The sequence below is a fragment of the Etheostoma cragini genome, chromosome 4 (assembly GCF_013103735.1).
Source record: "Etheostoma cragini isolate CJK2018 chromosome 4, CSU_Ecrag_1.0, whole genome shotgun sequence".
Lineage (NCBI taxonomy): Eukaryota > Metazoa > Chordata > Actinopteri > Perciformes > Percidae > Etheostoma > Etheostoma cragini.
Genome location: NC_048410.1, coordinates 9,239,835 through 9,262,460, shown reverse-complemented (window position 1 = coordinate 9,262,460; position 22,626 = coordinate 9,239,835). Strand labels below are relative to the sequence as shown.

General features: G+C 38.9%; 2 protein-coding genes across 6 annotated transcripts in view; both read left to right on the top strand.

Moving 5' to 3' along the window:
* The window catches only part of tacc1 (transforming, acidic coiled-coil containing protein 1), a 30,749-nt gene extending 16,039 nt beyond the window's left edge, over positions 1-14,710 (top strand). For 3 of the 5 annotated variants that reach the window (XM_034869872.1, XM_034869871.1, XM_034869870.1), the window contains exons 2-14: positions 2,523-2,632; positions 4,876-6,256; positions 6,735-6,776; positions 7,069-7,132; positions 7,809-7,998; positions 8,767-8,831; positions 9,839-9,970; positions 10,056-10,132; positions 10,272-10,315; positions 11,241-11,404; positions 11,488-11,594; positions 11,702-11,822; positions 13,001-14,710. In XM_034869872.1, the coding sequence (XP_034725763.1) occupies positions 4,896-6,256; positions 6,735-6,776; positions 7,069-7,132; positions 7,809-7,998; positions 8,767-8,831; positions 9,839-9,970; positions 10,056-10,132; positions 10,272-10,315; positions 11,241-11,404; positions 11,488-11,594; positions 11,702-11,822; positions 13,001-13,066 (2,433 nt within the window). In that variant the 5' untranslated portion in view covers positions 2,523-2,632; positions 4,876-4,895 and the 3' untranslated portion in view covers positions 13,067-14,710. Of the gene's footprint in view, positions 1-390; positions 1,022-2,522; positions 2,633-4,875; positions 6,257-6,734; positions 6,777-7,068; positions 7,133-7,808; positions 7,999-8,766; positions 8,832-9,838; positions 9,971-10,055; positions 10,133-10,271; positions 10,316-11,240; positions 11,405-11,487; positions 11,595-11,701; positions 11,823-13,000 lie in introns of those variants that run through there. The other 2 variants (XM_034869867.1, XM_034869868.1) reach the window with 2 other exon arrangements.
* Positions 14,711-18,501: 3,791 nt separating this feature from the next.
* The window catches only part of loxl2a (lysyl oxidase-like 2a), a 27,097-nt gene continuing 22,972 nt past the window's right edge, over positions 18,502-22,626 (top strand). Inside the window, exons 1-2 of the mRNA XM_034869877.1 lie at positions 18,502-18,685; positions 20,433-20,746. Coding sequence (XP_034725768.1) covers positions 20,464-20,746 — 283 coding nt within the window. The 5' untranslated portion in view covers positions 18,502-18,685; positions 20,433-20,463. The remainder of the gene's footprint in view (positions 18,686-20,432; positions 20,747-22,626) is intronic.

The window sequence follows — 22,626 nt, the reverse complement described above, 5'->3', positions numbered from 1 at the left end:
TTTTAGCATCCATTAATGAGTGCATTAAAGGTGGTGATTCCCTGTCTGTGGTTTGAACTGTTACCGCAGACAAATTGAATCCACTCAGGTAAATCTCCTTGGGCTATGCCATAAAACTGGTTCCCCTGCATGCATGCCTGCCACTGGATTGCAGAAACTGTTAACTGTTAACAGCCTGGGGGAGCAAAGAAGGCTTAAAGATCTAGCCTCACATTCCTAACCTCTTTCTGGGCTATAAAATGTGGAGCCCCAACAGTCCAGCTCCTCCTCCTCCACCACCTTGTGTTTGTTTTCTGACTCCCTCCTTCTGCTTCAGAGTGGAAGAGCAGCCTGACAGGATCATACCATTTTCTAGCCACAGGAGAACTCAGTCAGTTGAGCAACAAGAAGCTGCATTTATTTTTAGAGCTTTGAGCTTCCTGTCTCCCTGTGTTCTTTGTCAGTGGACTGAGCCGAGGTGGAGGGGAGCAGTTGGGAGGGGGCGTTCAGCAAGGGAGAGAGCGAGAACAGCATTTTGAAACCCAGCTGATCAGAGCTGTGATGTGCTGCCACAGTCGGAGAGTGAACGTGACTGGGGGAAAAGAAAAGTGAAGATAATAGAAAGCAGCTGAAGTCTTGGTGATTTTAAGACGGAGAACACATAAATAGAAGAGTGGAAGAGAAATGTCTCCTCCCTTTCATGGGAACCTGGGAACTCATGTGAAGAGAGAGGCTCTGTGGAAAGATGTGAGAGCATTTGGCAGGGTGGAAATTTGAGGAAGAAACACACAGAAAAGGATCAGTCAGGCTCTGGAAACCAGTCCAGTGAGTCTTTGACTTAAAAAAGGGTTGGAAGAAAACCTGTGGAAAGAGAAGTGATGTCTTGGCTGTCACCCGTGTCATGGGCCAAATGGACGTGGACGGCGGTGCGAGGGGGAGAGGAGGGAGAGGAGGATGAAGAGGGGCAAGAGGCCAGCGAGGAGAGAGAGCAACGTGGAGAACGAGGAGAGGAAGAGGAGGAGGAGAGATCTCAAAGCTGCAGGCAAGTGTTGTGCTGGAGCCCTGAGGTTATGACACTATGATTTTCACTGGCTGGACTAGAGGATGGGGCATTGGTGTTCATGTGGGTGTCCGTGTGTGTGTGTGTGTGTGTGTGTTTGTGTGTGTGTTTGTGTGTCTAATATTATGAAGGTTAGGAAAAACACAGCTGTTGGCCTCTCTGCATTTTTGTTTACATGCAGAAATGGCAAATGTGTTATGTTGTTGTGCCGTGCTGTACACTGACACATTTCTGGTGTGGCTGTGGTTTAGGCTGCCACAGGGCTTGAACAGAATGTTTTTCTCACTGACACAACATCCTCATTTCTGTGGCTTCAGAAAAGTAGCACACACTCCAACAAAGCCAGGTACAATGCAGTTTAATGATGTAAAAATTGCTCACAAACAGGACACATGCTTCAATGCCTAAATCATGGCCCTGTTGTCTCTGTTCCTTGTGTTTGCTTTGATGATGTAATGTCTTGGCCATTGTAAAGAATCGATAACACCCCTAAGCATTTCATTGACCAGATAATGTATCAACACTCTACCTTCAATGCCTAAATCTACATTTGTTTACTCTTCCCAACAGTTATAACTCACTATCTAACTGCACTGTGTTGTGGCTTCCTGAAGTGATGAGATCAAATTTGAATGTTGCTGCTATACAATGTTAAACTCACAAGTCAGTGTTGAAAAGGGTCCATGTAAAGTGTATTGCAAACTGTATTCAGTTGCAATGTTAGCATCTAATTTTAAAATATATACTTAATAGTGTATAGTGCCAAACATATGAAAGGAATGTGATGGCCTATTTCCTCTTTCTCTCTATCGTTTACTTTTTATTTTAATTTCTTTTCATTACTGGCATGAATCAAATAGTGGCAACTGTGTTGCCAATGCACAATACAACATCAGAAAAGAGAGTAAATTAGGATATTCAACGCAGAACCAATAATCGGACTTAAGGTATAATGTAGATGGATTTTAGACAGTTGAGACTTGGAAAGGTACATCAAAGTCCTCATTTCATATAGTACATAGTGCTAGAAATATCAAAATGTGTATTTGGTTGTATTCAGCACAGTTCCGATTTAAAACAGCATTCACACTTTATCCTCTTTTCTTTTTTATGCAAGTAATGGCTAGTTTTACCCCCAGGATACAAATAAAACATCGTTAGTAGTCAACATCACGCTTTGGTTGAACTGCTACATGCTGTTATGAGGGGTCACGCATATAGAATGGAAATAAAGAATTGCATTTGTCCTTTACTTGAACATTTTAATACAGTTAGTGCACTTCTGTTGATGCAAGTCATCTTTTGCAGTGCTGATTAAGACTTTTTTCTTTTTGAGTACATAGTTCCAGTATTTATAATGTGATTACTACTCCTCAGTTATATAAGGATGTTTCTGTCCTCCTGTGTTCTCATGTTTTCAATGTTTGGAAAGTTCATGCTCTCTCTCTCTCTCTCTCTCTCTCTCTCTCTCTGGCTTCCACAGCTCTGACTCAGAGGGTCATTTTGGCACTCCTGAAGCAGCAACTCCTGTCCACGCACCCCTAACCATCCCAAGAGAGCTGGAGAACAACAACACAGATGCAGACAAAACAGGTGAGGCCACTGCTGAGCAAATAGCACGAGAGCGAGAGAAAGATAAGGAGAGGTAGAATCGGCCCACTGTTCAAGTAAAACACACGGCAGTAACATCTTGGGGTAGCTGAAGGTCCTCATTAACGTTACTAATATCATACGGATCAGAAGAAATCAGTATTTTTCATGTACATAGCACATATTAAAGACACAGTGTCCCTCCTTGAAGTTGCCATGGAAACAAAAGTATTTTTTATTGTTGCTCTAAATATTCAGACATAACATGTGTGCATGTCTTTTAGACAACAAAAGTAAAATGTTTCTAAAATGCAATAAATAAATAATCTTTCTATGATAACACAATCAATTTAAATTGCACATTTATGACAAATATGTAAGTTCATTACTGTGTGAACTGTGTCTATCAAGTTCACCACACCAGAGTAATTGGATACACATGCAATTTGACTATTTCAGGCATGTGCCTACCTACTGCATTTTAGCTTTAAATCTTCCCTAAAAAATCTCTACTATTAAGGCTATTATACAAATGTGTTTATTACAGGTATCTAAGGTTACTAATACTAAGCAGTGAAGCATGTCCCGCATGCTTGGAAGGTAAGCTGGTATGCACACTGAGTTTTGGGTGGGTTTTGGGTGTATTGATGGCGGAACCACTGTCAAGAGGAGGAGGAGCCTATGGCAGAGTGTGGGAACGGCCCTTGCTCTGGAATTCAACAGGTTCAACAAAAGCTTTGGTTCGCCCCCTTTGGAAACTGATAGAGGTCACAATGAGGAGAGTGACTAAACAAAGCTTGTTATCAGGCTGAAACCATCTCGCTTTTTAAGGAGGTTTTTAGGAGACCATGCGTGGAGGGAGTTCCCTTTTGTTTCAACCACAAACATCCCTCCCTGCAGCTGCGAATCAGGAAGTTAAAGTGCCTCTACAAACTCCAAGCAGTAGAAAATCTTTGCACATAAACAAGCTGGCTGTGTTTGTCCGTTACTACCTCAGCATCAGGCTGTACATGATGGCAGTTTATAAATATCTAATAGATAGTTGAAGACTTTGTCAAAGCCAGAAATGCACCATGAATTAACTTGATCACATTAACAGATGAATACGTGAGGCTTGCTGTGGATGTTTTCTTGATGGATGTATCCATATGTTGTGAAATGATTGATAAAATTACATTTGACAATTTATAATAATATTATATCTATACAATTATTTGACTACTATTCACCAAGGATTTGGTTTTAGAAATGTTTTAAATTCAGCGATAATCATTATATTAATCAAATAGATGTGTTTGAAACCAACTACTATACACAGGGAGATAGTACCTTTTACATTACTCGTCATTTAGCTTAGGCTTTTTATCCAAAGTGAATTACAATTGCTACATATGTCAGAAGTTGTCAGAAGTGTCTTGCTCAGGGACACATTGGTTGATGTATCACAGCGGGAATGGCAGGTGTCATATCCACTGACCCATCATTCCACACATACTACATACATTTACACATACTAAAATCTATTAAGTTTGTCATGACAACATTGTAAACAAATTCAAAACGATTGAATTTCTCGTCATTAAATTTAACCCCCTGTTTTGCGTATTATTGCAGACACATCAGCAGAGTGAGATTGACAGATTGACATGTGATATGTTCTGCCTTTATAAACAGTACAGAACCACAAGGGAGTCTTATAATCTTTCTATTGATCATGCATGTGGATATGAATGAGGATATGTTTGGATGGGCATGTTGGTCTGCAGAAATACTATGAAAATGACATTCTGGCGACATATTAATGTGAGTCGAAGAAGGTAGAAACAAAACAGGTTCTGCTAGTCTCCTAGCAACATAATATTACATGAATATGGCGAGTATGACAGGCGTACTAAAATATGTTGATGTGTCAAAGAGTCCCCGGGGGCAATAATTACTTCATAGCAGCCATTGTACCTGTTGTCCTCAACACAACACAAAATACATACATACTCTCTTTTTTGTCTTTCTGTCTATTTTCCAATGCACTACTTGGTTTAAAAGACATGGGCCTCATAGAAAGACATCACCATGGCAACAGCCGCGATTGGAATAGTTGGCTGGCTAGGAACCAATCAGATGTCAGCTACATCTGAGTTTAGATTTGATTGGAGATATTATCATAGGGAAGGAGTGTGCATATGCAGTGTCACTTTCTTATTTATAAATTATTGTTATTTATGTTAATTCTGGTGTTTTTTCTTCAGATGTGGATCAGGAGGAGCACATGATAGTTACTGCTCCGGTTTGGGATCAGGATATTTTTCTCAGCCACAACATGGGTCAGGATGAGCCTGCGGTCCCCATGGGTGGCCCACTGGAAGAAAACATCCAGACCCTGGAAAAAGAACAAACACAGAATCTTGCAGAAGCCTTGGGCTCTGTGCCTGTCCCTGCTCCATCCTCCGTGAAGGAAGGGCCTGAAGTGGCCAAATGCACAGGGCCATCCTCTGAGCCATCCCAAGTCCCAGTCCCTGTCCTAGTGGAAGATCCTGTCCCGGATGTGGCTCCAGCTTCCGTTCCTGTTCCTGTTTCTGTTTCTGCTCCAACCCCAGAACCAGATTCAGTTCAGAGCATTGATCCTGCAGCCAGACTAGCTCCAGAGCCCACTGAGCAGAAACCTCTTGTTAAACCAGAACCACAGTGCAATGGCCTTGACCAGACAGAGCCTCCTACAAAGACTAAAACCAGCAGGTCTAAGCCTCCATCCCTGAAGGTGAAGGCCTCTCCAAACGAGCTTGCACAAACAAACGAGGAGGAAGAACTTCCTCTTCCGAAGGCCACTTACAAATTTGACCCTGACCAGCTGGATGACAGCTTTAACCCCTTCACCTGCGGCGGATCCAAAATCCAAAACTCTCCCCCACCATTCGGTTCAAGCTCTCTTCCCAGACTTGACCCACTCGGTAGCTCCTTGCCTGTGTGTGAAGCCAGCTCAGCAGCTCCAGCCGAAGCACAGATAATGGAATCATCGTCAAAGTCAACGTCTGTGATGCTGGAGTTTGGTCTGGACGAGGGGACAGTCAGCAAGCCACCTCCGAGGAAATTAGGTGGTAAAAAGACAATCAGCAAACTTGCAGCTAAAAAGCAGAAGGCCAAAGGATCAGGAGCTTCCTGCCAACCAGCACCAGAACCCACAGTATCAGAATCAGATTCTCAACCAGCATCAGAACCAGTTTTTCAACCTGTGTCAGAACCAGTTTCAGATCCTTTTCCAGAAACTGCTTTGCCAATTTCAGACTCTACTGCAGCTCTTAACCTTGACGATATTCCTATTTCTAAATCGGGAACATATAACTTTGATCCCAGTCAGTGGGATGACCCAAACTTCAATCCGTTTGGTAGCAGTAGCACAGTGAGCAGCTCTCCAATGCTCCCTAAGAGCTCCTACAGTTTCACTCCAGACAGTTTGGATGAATCCGTGGACCCTTTTAAATCCTGCACGACTATGATTGCAGAGGACACAGCCAGTAGCGCCCCTCAGCCAGAGACAAAAGTGAAAGATGGAGGCAAACAGAAAACAGGGCAACCAGCGGGAGAGAGGAAAGGGAGACAGATTCCCAAGAAAAGCAAAGAGAGGACAATCATGTAAGTCTCCAGCAAAATGTTTTATCCCCAAGAGTTTGCAGATTTGAGATTGTAACATTATTGATATTAAACATTCAGATTTTTATTTTTATATGCATCACATTAGGTTTAGATCCACTCTACTGAGCTTGATTTTTCTTTGGCTGGATATGTTTGCTTTGAACACATGCCAAACACTACACTGCATACTGGTCATTGATGCAGTTTCCAAGCAGGTTAAATATAGGCTCTTAAAAGTGCTTATAGCTGCAGTGCTTTGGACTAATTTTAGTTTTTCCAGGTCTGTCGGCATCTCGTGTTTACGCTCAAACTATCTAACATGCTAAGCTGAATGCCTTAAATCACTCACACACTATTCCTTGTCTCTTTTCCCTAATCTGTTCTACATTCCCTTTATCAATATCCCTTTCATCCTCCATCCTCCCTCCTCTTGTCTGTTACGCAACCCCAAACCTCTGCTATCGTCCACTTCTATTAGCCCCAGGACATCTGAACAAGTCAAGTTTCTCTGTTTTCTGTTGTAAGTACTCTCAACTATCAACACTCTCTTTCATGCATGCTGGCTTCTCATTTTACTCTCATGTGGCGTGTGCTGTGCCAGAACTGATTGTTGAAGGAGCATGTGAGGGAAATAATCCTTAGTTTCACCTCAACTCACAAGGCCATACATCATCAAGTTAATTTGTCCCGTCTTGTGATCCCTTCAGAAATGCTTGCAGCTCTATGGATGTAAAAACGGGAGAAAAAGGAATTAAACTTTTTTTTGGGATCTATTCTGACACTTGTGTCGTTGTCATGTGCTTGTTTTGTAGGAATTCCTGTAAAGTTCAGAAATATGATGAGAGCCAGTCCTTGGTTCTCGATGTGTGCAATCAGGTAATGTGGGTTTCTCTGTGTGATGTTTTGTCAGCTGAAACGTGAAACCTTACCGTAGTGACACTGCAATGTCCATTATTCTGCAGCTGTCCAACCCCTTAGCCTCACCTCTTCACACACACACACACACACACACACACACACACACACACACACGCTATGATACAAGTTAACAGAAGCATCAGCTGTGGCTCCAGCTCTGCAGTGCCTGCTTGGCATGGTGACAGAAATGAGACTTATCACTCTGCAGTCAAATATTAGTCCGCTGCTCCCATGTGCCCTTAATGGTATCACCTCCTCCATCCTTAGGAGATAGCCTCAAGATATTGTGCAACACCAGTCTCTTAGATAACACATTGTAACACCATTTTTTAAGGCCCACCAATGTTACCTCACTGCAGTCGAATATATTCATGAAATGTTTTTTGGGCTCTTTGGTATTGTGATAAGTAAAACTTGTGTATTTTCTAAGTTATGTGCTGTATCCACATTTATTTATTAAATTTTGCAATCTACAATAGTACGTATACTTTCCCATGTGGGAACGTTTTTATAAAAGCTGCTAACTAAATGCTTTTCTTCATGTCATGTGTTTTTATATAGTTAGATTTAATATTTGATATATCTAAAATAAATAACATTAAAAGGTAGATTTTATTTTTCTCTTTGTCTCCAGGAGGAGGATGAGGTGGTGGCTCAGACCCCAGAGATCACTAAGCGAGTTCATCACGCCACTGATGAGGAGAAGCTTGCCTCCACTGGCATTATGGGCCAGACAGCAGACAGCCAGGACGAGAGAGGAGAACCCAAATGCAATAAAGCACCTGCAAAAAAAATGCCAATCAATGATATATCTGTTATGGATGGTATGTATGGAACCCCCTTTTGTTATGTGTAAAATAAGATTTTACAGCAGTGTTTGGTGAAAATGAAAATAGTGCAAAGAGAGACTTTTAGACAATGCTAAAAATTACACTTTTTTCCCTGAAAGTCAAATTTTAGTGTAACTGATTAAATGTTCACAAAGCAATGCACATTTTTATTATGTGAAACAAACAGCCCTAGTAGACTAAATAATTCTTTAGATTGTCATAATATATGGTCTCTTTAATTCTACCCAACCTTCTAAATTACCTTGTGATGTATTTAAGTTAGTAGTATTTTTTAGAAGTGTATTCATGAGGTTTGGAGTTAAAGAGGTATGCCCAGAGAGGCCCCAGTTCCAACACCAGGATGTATTGCAAGCTTGTGAACAAGAAGAGGGATTCAGTTACATAATTTTCTCTGCAACTACTGTTGGATTATTAGACTACAGACTGCAGAGCCCCAAGAATGGGTCAAACTGTATGAAGGAATAAAATGGAGCATGCATGCTCAGCAAAACCCTATCCTGTCCTGGATATAAGAAAGTTATAAATCTTACACTGGGGAACAAATGCTTCCCACAGTTTTGCATTAAAAGTCTGTGTCAGTGGTGGACGTCTCACACCATCTTTTTACTAAGGAAACAAGATGATGAAAACTAGACAAATAGTGCACATATTCTTTACTCAACTTCACAACTTAAAAAATGACAATTAGTACAACTAACAGTTGTCATTATTCATTGAGGTAATTTTTTTTTCTCCCTAAAGGTCCTGAGACGAAGATTACAGATCACCTGAAGGAGGAGGACACCTGCAGTCTGAAAGATGATATAGTAAGTAGACTATAGGAACCACATGGAGGGAGTAGTACAACTATTTAAACATGATCTGCTTGTTTTGCACCAATTTTTCTTTATCTCAATTGGGAAGAAGATGCTTATTAGCCATTATTTGAGTCCTACTTTTCTGTTTTTCATACTAGGATTGTGTTGCTTTATTATGCTACAAGAGGTAACTTTACTATCCCAAAAACAAAGACTAATACTGTTAAACGAATGATCATGTGTAGACCAATGCAAGAATGGAGTGTACTACCTGAACAAATGACACAAGACAGCAGTAAAATGACATTTAAAAGTTAAATTTAAACATATCTATTGATTAGAGAGGATGAGTAGACAATGAATCATTGGTTGAGGCTTAACAACACGTATATGTTCGTTGAATTGTGAGACGTGTTCAGAGAGGATGAAAGAGATATTATGTGACAATAGGATATAGATATACCTGTCTTTAAAATGTGTTCAACCTAAATGTAAGGATGACTGGGGGAGCTGTTTATGTGTCTGTCCTTGTCTTATGTGTCTATTTTGTCATGAGTTGTGTCATGAAATGATAGTGTTTGGTTAGTTTATGTCTTACAATTTACTGTTTATGAGGTTGTAATGTGTATTTATTATTTGCATTGCCACACTTTCAAGTGAGTTGAAAGGACCTCTGGAAGAATTGCACCTGCAATGCAGGAGCTAATGAGGATCATAAATAAACAAACACATGCCCCAGGAGCTATTTTTGCTACAGTAATCTAATAGTTTTTAATCACACACTATTTGTCCACAGATAGATAACCACACTTGCACTTTCAGGTTAAACAAAAGGTCGGATTAATAAAATCATCATACGTGAACAGTTTTTTCAAAGTGCTTGTTGCGAAGACATCATCTGACCTTAAATGAAAAGTACTGTAAATACAGCAGCCACAAAGTGGGCCTGCTTACGAAATGTTAATATTGAGGAACTTCTGGTCCGATACAAAGTATGTTTTCTGCATATTCCACAGAGTGAGGTATCCATGAACCTGATAACAATGGTGACAGGCAGTGAGGGCCCAGCAACAGCAGCCCTCTCCCAGGCCAACATACCTCAGAGTGAGATGGACAAGGCCGCAGTGCTCACCCTGATCAGAGAAGAGGTATGTTACTGTCACAGCTCAGAAAGACAGAACACATCTACTGATGGTTATTTATTTTCCTTGTCATGCCCTGTCCTCCAATCAGATCATCACTAAAGAGATGGAGGTCAATGAGTGGAAGAAGAAGTATGAGGAGAGCAGGGCTGAGGTTTTGGAGATGAGGTATAGAGCTTTACTGTTTCTTTAGAAGCTGGCTTTGCATTTAAAAAAATGAAAGTGGAAATGTAGCAAAAATAGTAATACCAAAGAGAAACCAAATTTGCAAATGATTACAAAAATTTCAATTTTTTTGTCTTGATAGAAAAATTGTTGCAGAGTATGAGAAAACCGTTGCTCAAATGATTGGTAAGTTGCTTCCACCTAGTGGTGGCACTTTCTACATGGATTTGTGTGTTTCACACCTCATGGCTTCAGAATGCCTAGTTATCAGTGTGTGTATTTAATGACTGCTGCCCAAACATTATAATACCTCCAGGATACATTCAATTTAAGGATGCATTACTTAAGTACATCCCACTTAAAATGTTTATTTTTGTTGTGTTGGGTCTGTTGCAGTGCATAGGGTTTGAAAGGAAAAAATAACAATAAGATTAAAATGTAAAATCTCAGCTTTATTCTAAGAGTGTTTACATCCACATCAAAGGAAGATTAAAGCCTTTTTTAGTTATGCACCCCATAAAAGTATAAAAGTATATACAGTAGATTACAAAAAAATTAATTGGATTGAGTTTGCTTTAAATTCATAAATCCTCATATTTATTTGCTGATCTTTTGCACACTACAACTGCCTAACGTCTATGGCTCAAAAACACCAGCTAACACTGTAGCTTCCCTCATGATGCTCTGCTGGGTCTGTACTGCTGCTAGGTGGTCATCAGAGTGAAATACATGATCAGGTGTACTGAGGTCAGGTACTGGACCTTGCCAGTCAATTATATCCCATTGTTTGGTTATAAAAAATAAAGTGAAAAAACACCTTTTCCTTGTTTATATTCTTCCTTCAGCACTGTCTTAAAATTGGAGAACAAGTAATATATATATATATATATATATATATATATATATATATATATATATATATATATATATATATATATATTCTCTATAGTCACTGCTTTGTGTTAAACACACATGTGCTTGCATCGCACAAAAGGACTTATTTTATCTGGTGATGTAACCACATGCATTTAAATTTTGCATTGGTTCTTTCAGTTCCGTCTTTAAGCTGTGGTATACATCTTGCCATTTAAATCTTGTATTTTGGTTGCAGAGGACGAGCAGCAGCAGAAGACCCTGTCCTGCAGTAAGTCCGTCAGACAGCTGACCATAGAGAGGGATCAGGCCTTGGCTGACCTCAACTCTGTGGAGCGCTCGTTCGCTGACCTCTTCAGGAGGTATGAAAACATGAAAGGAGTCCTGGAGGGCTTCAAGAAGGTCAGTAGAGGTTCAGTATGAATCTCATGCGACTACCACAGAATAGCCAGTTCACTAGATATTCTCTACATGTATTTCTTCAGAATGAGGAGGTGCTAAAGAAGTGTGCGCATGACTACCTGATGCGTATCAAGCAGGAGGAGCAGCGATATCAAACTCTCAAGGTGCATGCCGAGGAGAAACTTGATAAGTAAGTTTCCATGTCTGCAATTTACAATTTTAGAATTCAATCATTAGACAGGCTAGACATAGTGTCTCATTTTGACGATCTCTCTTGTCATCTCTCCTCTCTAACAGGGCTAATGAAGACATAGCCCAGGTACGTGCCAAGAGCAACTCAGAGAGTGTCGCACTAAACGCCAGCCTGAGGAAGGAGCAGATGAAGGTGGAGTCACTTGAAAGAGCTGTCCTTCAAAAGGTGAGATCACTACAATCAAAATTTAAATTGATGCACTGTGTTAAACTATGCAAGTGCATGGCAGGGTTTGCTGAAAAAACTCTCTGGATGATTGGTGGGGGAGTTTTTTGATTGTGTGTCAGACATCTCTTTTCAGTTCAGAAGTCTGGTAAAAGGTGCTAAACAAGGCTTTTTTAGACAGCAATGGTTTATTGTGAAACAAACTGTAGTATGTAGGAAGTATTACATAAACAAGTTCGATCACAGTTGAGATTAGTTGTGGGCATTTATGTACACCAGTGGTAAGATTGCAGCAGTATTGTTTTCCAAGGTTACACACATTCCCGGACTTTCTCACTTTTTGTAAAGATTTAGTAAAAGGGATAAATGTTTCTTTCTATCACCTTTTAACGTGTTGCGCCAAGAAGAACTGGAACAGGATTGTTTTTTTGTTGTTCTTGCTTTGGAAAAAATGTCTTCTCCTGTTTTATGCAAATAAATCCAATAGATTTTATAGCAAAACCCAACCTCTGTGGCTTGCAGTGTTAAAATATAGATTCATGGTGTTAACTTACAGTGATTTCAAATTTACTTTATTGACAGCAATCTGTAAAATCACTGTAAAGTACTTCATCGTGTGCAGGAATGTGTCTAACATCACACTGGCACAACATCTAACACTAGGGGGCAGTGTTTAATTTACTATGCCCAACCAGACTGGTCACATAACATATAAGCATGTCATATGTTTGTTTTTTATGTGAAAAATAACTTGCATCTATAATTGTCAAATGAATATAGCAGAGTAAAAAGTACAATATTTTCCTCTAAAAATGTAATGTAGAAGTATAAAGTAAATTGGAAAAAGTATGTAACCGCGCAACGCAACTCATTTGGCAATGGCTTCAATCTAACGGATGTTCATTAATATCAAAAAGTTACGCACAAAAGCTTTAAGTATAGTACTTGAGTAGATGTATTTAGTTACATTCCACCACTGGATAGTGTATAACACAGCATAGTGTTTGACAAATTCCAATTTTGAATGTGAATTGAATGTTCTGCAAGCTACTACAGAGAAAACTTCTCTGCATACATATTCAAAGACTTTTACTGTATCTGTGCAGAATCATTTTTCTGCCCTGGCATTTTGTGTTTACCCCCAGTTTCTAAACACTCTTCCTCTCTGTCTCTCACAGAATCAAGAGATCGAGGAGCTCACTAAGATCTGCGATGAATTGATCGCCAAACTGGGGACAGACTAAGAGGCCTTTAATCAACATTTCACTGCAACATTGATGTAAATACTGTACCTGATCACACTTTAAGCACATGTCAAGCGTCTCTTTCTCTCTGCTCATATGATTTAGAAAAATACATTTATAATGCAAAACGGTTGCTCTTTTCAGATTGAAATATGAAACCTGCACAATAATTGTTCATAGTGGAAGTTTAAAAAGTGCAAAGCTATCGCAATGTGTATTTTAATTATTCTGAAGGAGTATTATTGATCTTTGGTTAAGGATCTACATCAAATGCTTGTTTTATGGTTCAAAGATTCATCAGATTTTAACTGTTTAACACTCTTCCTTGTAATGTATGGACTTTTGTTCTATTACAGAGAATTTCCATTGCCGTTTTATACAGCATGTTTAACACCAAACTAACAATAATGGAACTAAGGGAAAGACAGGACAGACATAAATAGTGATTAATGTCTGTCTACACTGTAATTGCCTGTGTTGAAAATACAGTTGTCAGAAAGGACAAATCTCTCTATTCAGTGCCTAAACTGATCATAGTGTATTAGTTTCCTGGCTTATGGATAATAGATACAGATAACAGTATTATTACTTAAATACTTATATTATTTCTTAAGTTGCTTTTGAGTTTTTTTGTCTGTGTTTGACATGGATATATAGTAGGGTGTATATTGTATATATATGGAAATATATACAATGTGTGATAAAGTCCTCATTTATGCAGAGTTTGAGTTTTGACATTGTGTTTATTATGCCTACCATAAATCTCTGGGATTGTTAAATATGAAGGGCACTTAAGAGAATCTTGAATTCTGTTCTATATTATCGTGTTCATTTGGAGATAGTTTTGCGGTGATGGGTGGGAATTAAAGTTTAGTTTGAAACTTAAGTAGTGAAAACTTTGCTCTTATTATACTGTCAAATAAAACCATGTGCCATGTTTAATTTTCTCACTCTGCGTTTAAATGCCGAAAAGTAAGAAACGCATTCTGACATTGCCATGTACATATTTTTGGATTGTATTCATATTTCATGTAAGCCCAAATGTTGCTGGTGTGCCTTTATTTTGTGTTATTTTGTAAAACAAAAAAAAGTTTTTTAGTTCCTTCATGTCGCTGCTTCCAAAATTGGTTGCCAAAATGTACTATATACATTATATATCTTTTATGATTAAAACCCCCGGAACAACAGCGCGTTAAAATGGGTTTGCATTTAAGCTGAAGGTCTGTGTTTTTGTGAGCAGAGAGTTCATCATGTGATAATATCTTTATCGCTAACATCAGAATATTCTGCTCCGATTGAACCTGAAGAAGCTCACGAGTGTATTTCTGGTCAGATGTGTTTGAGATATAAAGGACAGATTGTTCTGTGGATGCCTTGTTTCACGTCAGCACAATCAATTGCCAAATGTCCTTGTAAAATGACATGAGTTTCAGTGTGACTCTGTGTCCTGTTGTAGTGGTGTTACTTTGGTCTGAAGGTGCTTTTCAATGCAAATCCATTGTTACGGTCCAACATATGTAAATTTTATAGTTAATGAAAAGAATATTGTTCCAAATATTTGTAAAAATGAAGAGTAAAGTGTACCCAGATTGTATGTTAACTGCTATATTTTGTGCATTCTTGAATAAATGGTTAAGATTTAATGTATTTCCCCCTGTGCCTGAATCATTTGGCTAACACTTAATGAATGCTGTTAGTATCATTGAGGGTGTTATGTGTGCATTTGCATGGTCATATTATGAGTGATCAATATGATAATCTCATCACTACATTCTGTGAATAATTTAAAGTAGGTCCTGTGTTGTCCTGTGTTTGTTGTGTTGAATGTTGTTATGTCTTATTTTATTAGATGTTTTTCTTTCAGTAATGTATTGAATGTTGTTTTTGTTGGTTATTTTTAATATAATGATGCACGACAATTTATAGCTGCACAAGCTTTGGGTGGAATCCAGGACGAATGGCTCTGCCTATGGCCTATCTCAGGTGGTGTGGTACAAGGTCCACAACTATTGTGTAACTTTCAATTTCCATTTCTTTTGTCAAATTAAAATGAAAAATCACAAGTAGGGTTAAATTTGAATTTAAAAAAAAAATCAAGACTAAGATACTTTTGTCACTAACTGGGAGCTCTACCAGCATTGGACGTGAGGTTGTGTGTTTGGTCTGCTTTGACATCCCTCTGTTCTGTTGCAACTTGACTACAGAGACGACCTCCTTCCTGATCACCTGATGGAACTGTTGATCACATTTTAGAGGAAAAAAATGTCCTTTTCTTTTTTTCAAATTGTTTCATAAACAGTTAACTATACAGTGAATCAGTTTAACAGAGGAACAGACTGACTGCTGCTATTCTTTACCCTGCCATCCACAACAGGTAACTTAATGATGTTTACTCAGACAAAACAAGTGGTCTTTCTCATTAAATCCCAATTCCTTTCTCAAACACAGCCCAGTAGCCAAACCTGTTTGAAACGGGGGTCATTTACCAAATGGGGCTAGCCGGTTTTTATTGTTGTAGTCCCTCAGTGCCAACAGATTTAGTAGAAACGTATTTCTCCTCATAAAACAATGCAGTAAGTCAAAATGTGTCACATGTCTCAGGTGTAGAAGCCTAGAGAAGTTTCAGTCAGTAGAAAGGTTGTAGTAGGTAATTTAAATATTGTTCATAAAAAATGTAAAGGCAAATTTTACACCTGATGTCATTCACTTCAGTAAATTCCAGCCTTACCTGTTACATGTCTCAAATGGTTTTGTCCTTAATGACATTTGCACAGCGGACAAATTTGTTGGACCTTTCTCACCACGTGGTGGTGTCCTTAAACACCACAGGGAACCTAGGCTACTGTACTAGACCTTTCTTTTGACATACTATACTTTTTTATGACTTTTTCTGAAATGCTATACTATGAAGTTTTGTCTTCAGTAGTGTGAGCAATTAATACAATTCCGAACCAGTACATTATGAACTTCATGAGTAGCTCAGTGAGATAAGCTGTTGACAATCTAATGACAATTTGAGGTTGAGGGTTCAATTCTTTAATATACCATGACTTTTTGGACATACTAGACTTTTTCTGACATGCCATATAACTTTTTTCAACGCACAATGACATTTATTAATTTTTTCTACATACTATACTATGACTTTTTTATGACCTATTTTTCTACATACTATACTATGTCATTTTTCTCTCGACAGACAATACTATGAACATTTTATGACTTTTTTTGACATGCTATACTATGACTTCTTTAAGACTTTTTGTGACATACTATACTGGGACTTTTTATGACATGCTATACTGGGACTTTTTAACCCTTTTTCAACATACTAAACTATGATTTTGTATGACTTTTTTAGTCTTGGGTAATGTGAACGACAAATACAGTTCCAAGCCTGTGTATCATAAGCTCCACAAATAGCTCAGTGAAACAAGCTGCTAAAGATCTTATAAAATGTTGAGGTTCACAGATCAGCTCTTTCAGATACTATGACTTTTTTATGACTTTTTTTGACATACTATGCTATGCTGAACAAGTAGTAACAATTTCAGGTTGAGGGCTTTAATCTTTTATTTGCCATCCCTTTTTTTTGACATACTATACAGTTAGTTTTTTATGACTTTTTTGTTTATTTGTAGTGACTTTTTTAGACATACTATATGTATGTAATAGAACTTTTTAGGACTTTTTAAAAATTACTGTACAATTCAATTTTTTTTCACATACTATACTACAACTGTTCATGACTTTTTTTCTACATACTATGTCATTTTTTTTCAACATATTATACTATGAATTTTTAAGTATTTTTTTACATACTAAACAATGATTTTGCATGACTTTTTTGAACAATAAATACAACTCTGAACTAGTGGGTCTTGAGCTTCACAAATACAGTACGTCAGTAAGACTGGCAGAAAAATTGGAGGCTGAGTGTTCATTCACTATTTCACTTTTTTATGACTTCTTTTACAACATACTATTCTGCTACTTTTTTTCTACAGATAGTGTAATGTTTTTCTGACGTTTTACAACGTACTACATAAGACTTTCTTCTGATTTTTTCAACAGACTTTACTATGACTTTTTCATTACTTTTTATCGACATACCATGACTTTTTGTCTTCAGTCATTTGAATGATAAATACAACTCCGCATCATGAGCTTCACACATACTGTAGGTCAGTGAGATTTGGCTGCAGAAGATTTAATGACAATTTAAAGTTGAGGGTTTGACTCTTTCACATACTGTGGCTTTTTTGACATACTATACTTTGACATGCTATACCTTGCCTTTATGACATAATACTAGAAATAGTTTATTCTGACGGATCAGTTAGTTAGTTAGTTAGTTAGTTAGTTAGTTAGTTAGTTAGTTAGTTAGTGACTTTATTGTCCAGGAATAGTTTTTTACTTCACCACAGACAGACAGCTGATGAATAGGCTACAGGCATGAAGTACTCAGCATCAACACGAGCGACTTGCTGTAGAGATTTGTGGTGGCTCTTACTTGTCTACAATGCCTCCTTGAGGGTAACACTTACAATCTCAAAAGTTTGTTTCTTATATTCAATTTATATTTCTCACTTTGTTGCATCTGGGGCTCCCCTGGAGCAGATCAACTCAAGAACTGACTACCATCGGTTCTCCTTTGTGAAATTATTAACTACAATTACACAACTGATTATGTCCACAAACAAAGAAATATCTGTCTCTCTTGTTTTATCAGTCACTCCTTTACCTTGTCCACATGGTCAGCCATGGCATTAGGGGAAGAAAGCCAGTTGGCTCGACTGAGCTTGTTTGCTGGAAATGGTCTACAGTTTGTAGTACAGATACAGTCTATATGGACAGAAGAACCAAACCAATGATCCAACAGTCAACTGTAATTTTCAGTTAAATTAGCGGTTCTACAGTACCCAATTTAATTAACCTTTTCCTTGTTATGGAAAGTTCAAAAAGAACTTTGTAGCATATAATGTTGGGATACTTTACTGAATGAACAGAATTCCACAATAGTCAAGTAGCCCAAGATGAAATCACCTCAGCAGAGGGGGGGGCGGATGAGGAGGAAGGACAACCTGCAACTGTACGAAGGACACTGATACTGACTGATGTCTGTGTCCTTCAGCCTGTCTCCTTCTCTTTCACTCAATATTGTGAGGTCAGGACTAGTATTTATCTTATTCACATTTTAGATTAGTTTCCAAGGAGATTATGTAGTGACTTTGCTGTTGTAAACTTTACTGGTGCTGCTCTAGAAACAACATTTAGTTATGTATTTAAAACTGCTGAATTCTTTTTTGAATATTTGGCCACACTATACACTGTCCAGCCACATAGGCTACTAGGTTTTGACTGATCAGTGTAACCCTGGTGATTGGGCCGGACAGGGCGGGTCCAGGATGCTGAGGCGGCTTCTCATTGGCTTCTCTGCGCGGTGAGGAGTGGGACGGGAGCGCGCGGCCAGCTGTGAGGGGAGCAGAGGAAAACGGCTGGAGTACTAAAGAGACAAAGAACCGCTGCTTCACATCTCATACTCTCCAAAAGTTTGAAAGCCTCAAAGTCGGAAAATCAAGTTGGAAAGTGTCTACTTCTTGTTCTTCGTCTGTCAAAGTAAGTGTTTGCTTTCACCTTGGGGTAGTCGACAGCTGATGGGATCTCGCACGTGCACGAGTACGCTATAACAGTAAAACTTATTTGTAAAATGTTTTTCTTTTTTCGTCCTTTGTGTACGACTTAATACATGAAATTAGTTAAATTAGCATTTTTCTCCTTTTATGATACACTTAATTGTATTTTTCATCCCACGCTTGTTTTGAATGCAAGTGTTGCAGCCCTCAGTGTTGAATTAGTAGTCTAATACCTAACCTAAATGATGACCCAGATCCTGAAATAATTAGCCCCACTCTGCTATTTATGCCTTCATTAGGCTACTCTGGTGCTGCTGACATTGACACGGATTTTCTGATCAAGCAGGACTCTTCTGACACTCGATGAGTTCATTTTTTGTCACTCACTGTGAACATTGGGACTGTTCTGGACAGGGCTTATGGGCTTAACAGACACTTGATGGTTGATTTGTGCTTTTCCAAATTCAACAATACACTATACAAGAGTGCTGGCTTTGACTGAGAAAGCAATACATGCAGCATGTGAAATTCAGCATTTTTCAGTTGACTTGACAATCCTTGGCTACCTTTGACTGACAGGCAGCCTTCACTTATTTTTTGGCCTTATTGCTCCAATGCGAGACTGCATGTTTTAAATGGTCTACAGTGTCGAACCATCCATTTATAACCGGCTTTAAATATACGGTGTCAAGTTTCGGAGTAAGTGTTAACTGTGATTATTTTTCTGTAGGAAGTGGGTGTGTCTCCATTAGTCTTGTAAGCTTTTCAAGAGAACTGTTTTTCATAACTGGGTATGTGGAGTTTACATGTGCTGACTGGAGTGACTCTGATGGACTAATTTTAAATTCAGCCAATCTTGTTGTGAGAAGAGGAGTAATAGTGCATTATTAAAAGCCCAAATTAAAGCAGTTCCTTCCTCCGTCTTAACTTTCATGAGAAGATAATCCAGATGCTTCAGATGATCTCATCCGAACCAGCGACAATTTGTTGACTGTGTACTGCAGGAGTCTTTGAGCCTGTGAGCTCTGAAGTTTGCTTAGCTGTTGCTGTGAAACAACTTGGAAAAGAAACCTTCCTCCCCTTCAACACACCAAAGACGTGGAGGTCTAATTACTTTCACTGTCTTACTTTCCTACAGTAAAATTCCTCCCATGGGACTTTTGGTCCCTCCAATGGTTCGCCATGAAATATCGAGGCAGTCAACTTTCCCTATGAACTTCAGTTGCAGCCTCCAGGCACAGATCAGCAGATACATGAGAGGGGCAACACCCCACCCTGCCAGAGCCCACATTTGCTCTTCATTAGGCTGTCAGAGAGAGAGACTGAACCATTGTTCTCACCCAAACCATTTCAAATTCTCCAATCTTTTCTCGCTTATTGACAGTTTGACAGTTTTCACTGGTTGCTTAAAATATTGTAAAACTATGGGGAATTCTGTTAGTGATAAACAAGCTTATACTTGTGGTTGCATAGAGGCCAGTGAGGGAGCCTGATGATGGCCAAACTGAATTGTTACTGGATGTGACTTTATACTGAAACTGCTCATTTGCTTAAATTATGGACAAAACTACCACACACCACAAACTACTCTCTGCCTCTGCAACTTTAACTCCTTGGAATTGGGAAATGTTACATTTAAAATCCATCTCATTTACGAATATTCATAAATCATAGTACAGCTTCTATTACCGACACTTACAATCTTTTTCTGTGTTATTATCTCCCCAGAGATCACTGTCTTTTCCTTCATCGTCCCGCGTAATGCTGCGCCCAGTTGCTAGCCACTGTCTCTTGTCCACCTTGCTGTGCATGATGGCGCTGTGTAATGCTCAGTCACCCTCTGGTTCCCCTGTAATCCAACTACGTCTAGCCGGGGAGAAGCGGAAACACTACGAAGGCCGGGTGGAAGTTTTCTACAATGGAGAGTGGGGGACAGTGTGCGATGATGACTTCTCCATTACTGCTGCCCAAGTGGTGTGCAGAGAGCTCGGCTTTCTGAATGCCGAGTCCTGGTCGCCCTCTGCCAAGTACGGAAGAGGAGAAGGTAAGAAAACTAGCATGGAGTTTATTAGAAGTGTCTTGTGGTTTTTTTAGGATTTTATCTGAACCTTTTATTATCTAATCAAAACCAAAATCATGCTATTTAGCTGTCCTGAGAACTAAGGTGAGGGTGTATGGTTTTAATCTCAGTAAACCAGGCAATCACCCGCAGTCAAAGCCAGTAGATCTCTTCATACAGTTTCATATGTTCCATGGAAATCCTTGACTGAGGTACACGTTTCCTCCTGTCTGACTGCTAATACCATCAGGCACTGGTTTCCCCATTAGACGACTGAGACACGTTGATCACCTCTGAGCATGGGGGGGACTGGAAACACTGGGTGTGTAAACCAGACACATACAGACGTAATCTCATCCCCTCTCACTTTGTCGTGTATGAATTTCCCCATCATTGTAAAAACACTGATGAGATGCCCAACTCTGTAAGTACGATTGCTGCTCGTGGTAAATGTCAGTTTGTAGCTGTTAATTAACTCAGTGTCCCTTGTTAAAGGCACATGTTTTCCCACTGGGTTGGGCCACATCCAGCCAGCCACTTCAAAAGTGAAGTAGTTAACTTTGTTACTTGCTTCCCAAAGCACCTTAGTCACTACAGCAGTTTCAAGAATAACATATATGAAGTGATACACCCCCTGCATATAATGTTACATGCATATAATATTTTACAATAAGCAATAAACAAAGAGGTTTGATTCTGTTTGCACTGCATTTTAGCAATGTCCTAGGTATTTAGTGATGGAGGCCACTTAGAATAAGGTTAGGCTATACTAAAATACACTTTGAGTGTTGAAAAATTGCAGTTTTTGTTATAACAGGATGGGAAAGAAGTTTATTTTTTAACATAAACTGTGTGCAGAATAGAGTTTTTTCATTTATCACTAGAAAATTACCAAGGGGGGTTATGGTTATGATGGGGAGGCGTCCGCTTTTACTGACAAAAATTATTCTATTACAAACTTAACTGTCTGTAATAGAATAATTTTTGAGGCTCAGACTAGCTGTGTGCATGTGAGTGAATGGAAACGTCTTTTATCTTTTTTCTTGTTGATGGTGGAGACACATGACTATAAACTTGATCAAGAGCATTTTGCATTTCCTATCATGATGACTCCAATAAAAGAAACCACAAAATGTTTTTAATTGAAGACAAAACTACATAACCAGTATAAGTACATTCCTTTTGGATGCAGAGTGTTTTCCCTTCAGGGATGTTAATCAGATCCTCAGCCGCCTAAACAAAGCTATTATTTGCTATATAACAAATATGTTTGTGTTAAACAAAATATCAGAAAAAGCTAAGGCTACTCTGCCTCAGGTTTCAACTTGAAACAGGATCAAATGCAACAAAATGCACAGAATCTTTTTTTTAGACCTTCTTAGGAACACAGTGCTTTGTCCAGTTTTTTAAGATTTTGAGTGAATGTTTGGAGTTACGTGTCGTACTTAAAGTGCCAATAAAAGCCCCATCAGAAAATTCATGGCTCCCCTGTGCACTGTGCTCCCTGCTCTTTTCACTAGCTTGTGAAATTACATTCCCAAGACCTGCGAATGATAGTTTTAACACAGCAATCCAGATTTATCACGGCTGGCAATGCTGAGTATTTGTTTAGACAAAGGTGTACTGGAACTAAGCTAGTTCTCACTTGAGAACCCTGCTGTATTTCAGCACAAGAAGCTCTTATTATGTAAATATTTCAAAGGTAATCATCCCTCTGCCAGGAGGTGGCTACATGACCATATATGATGCAGTCACTTCTTGGTATGATCAGGATGTTCCTCATCAACATGTTGTCATCAACATGAAACTGTCAGAACGATGAGCCGTCTTTTGGTGGTTTCCATGGCCACAGTTCTGTGGTTTCC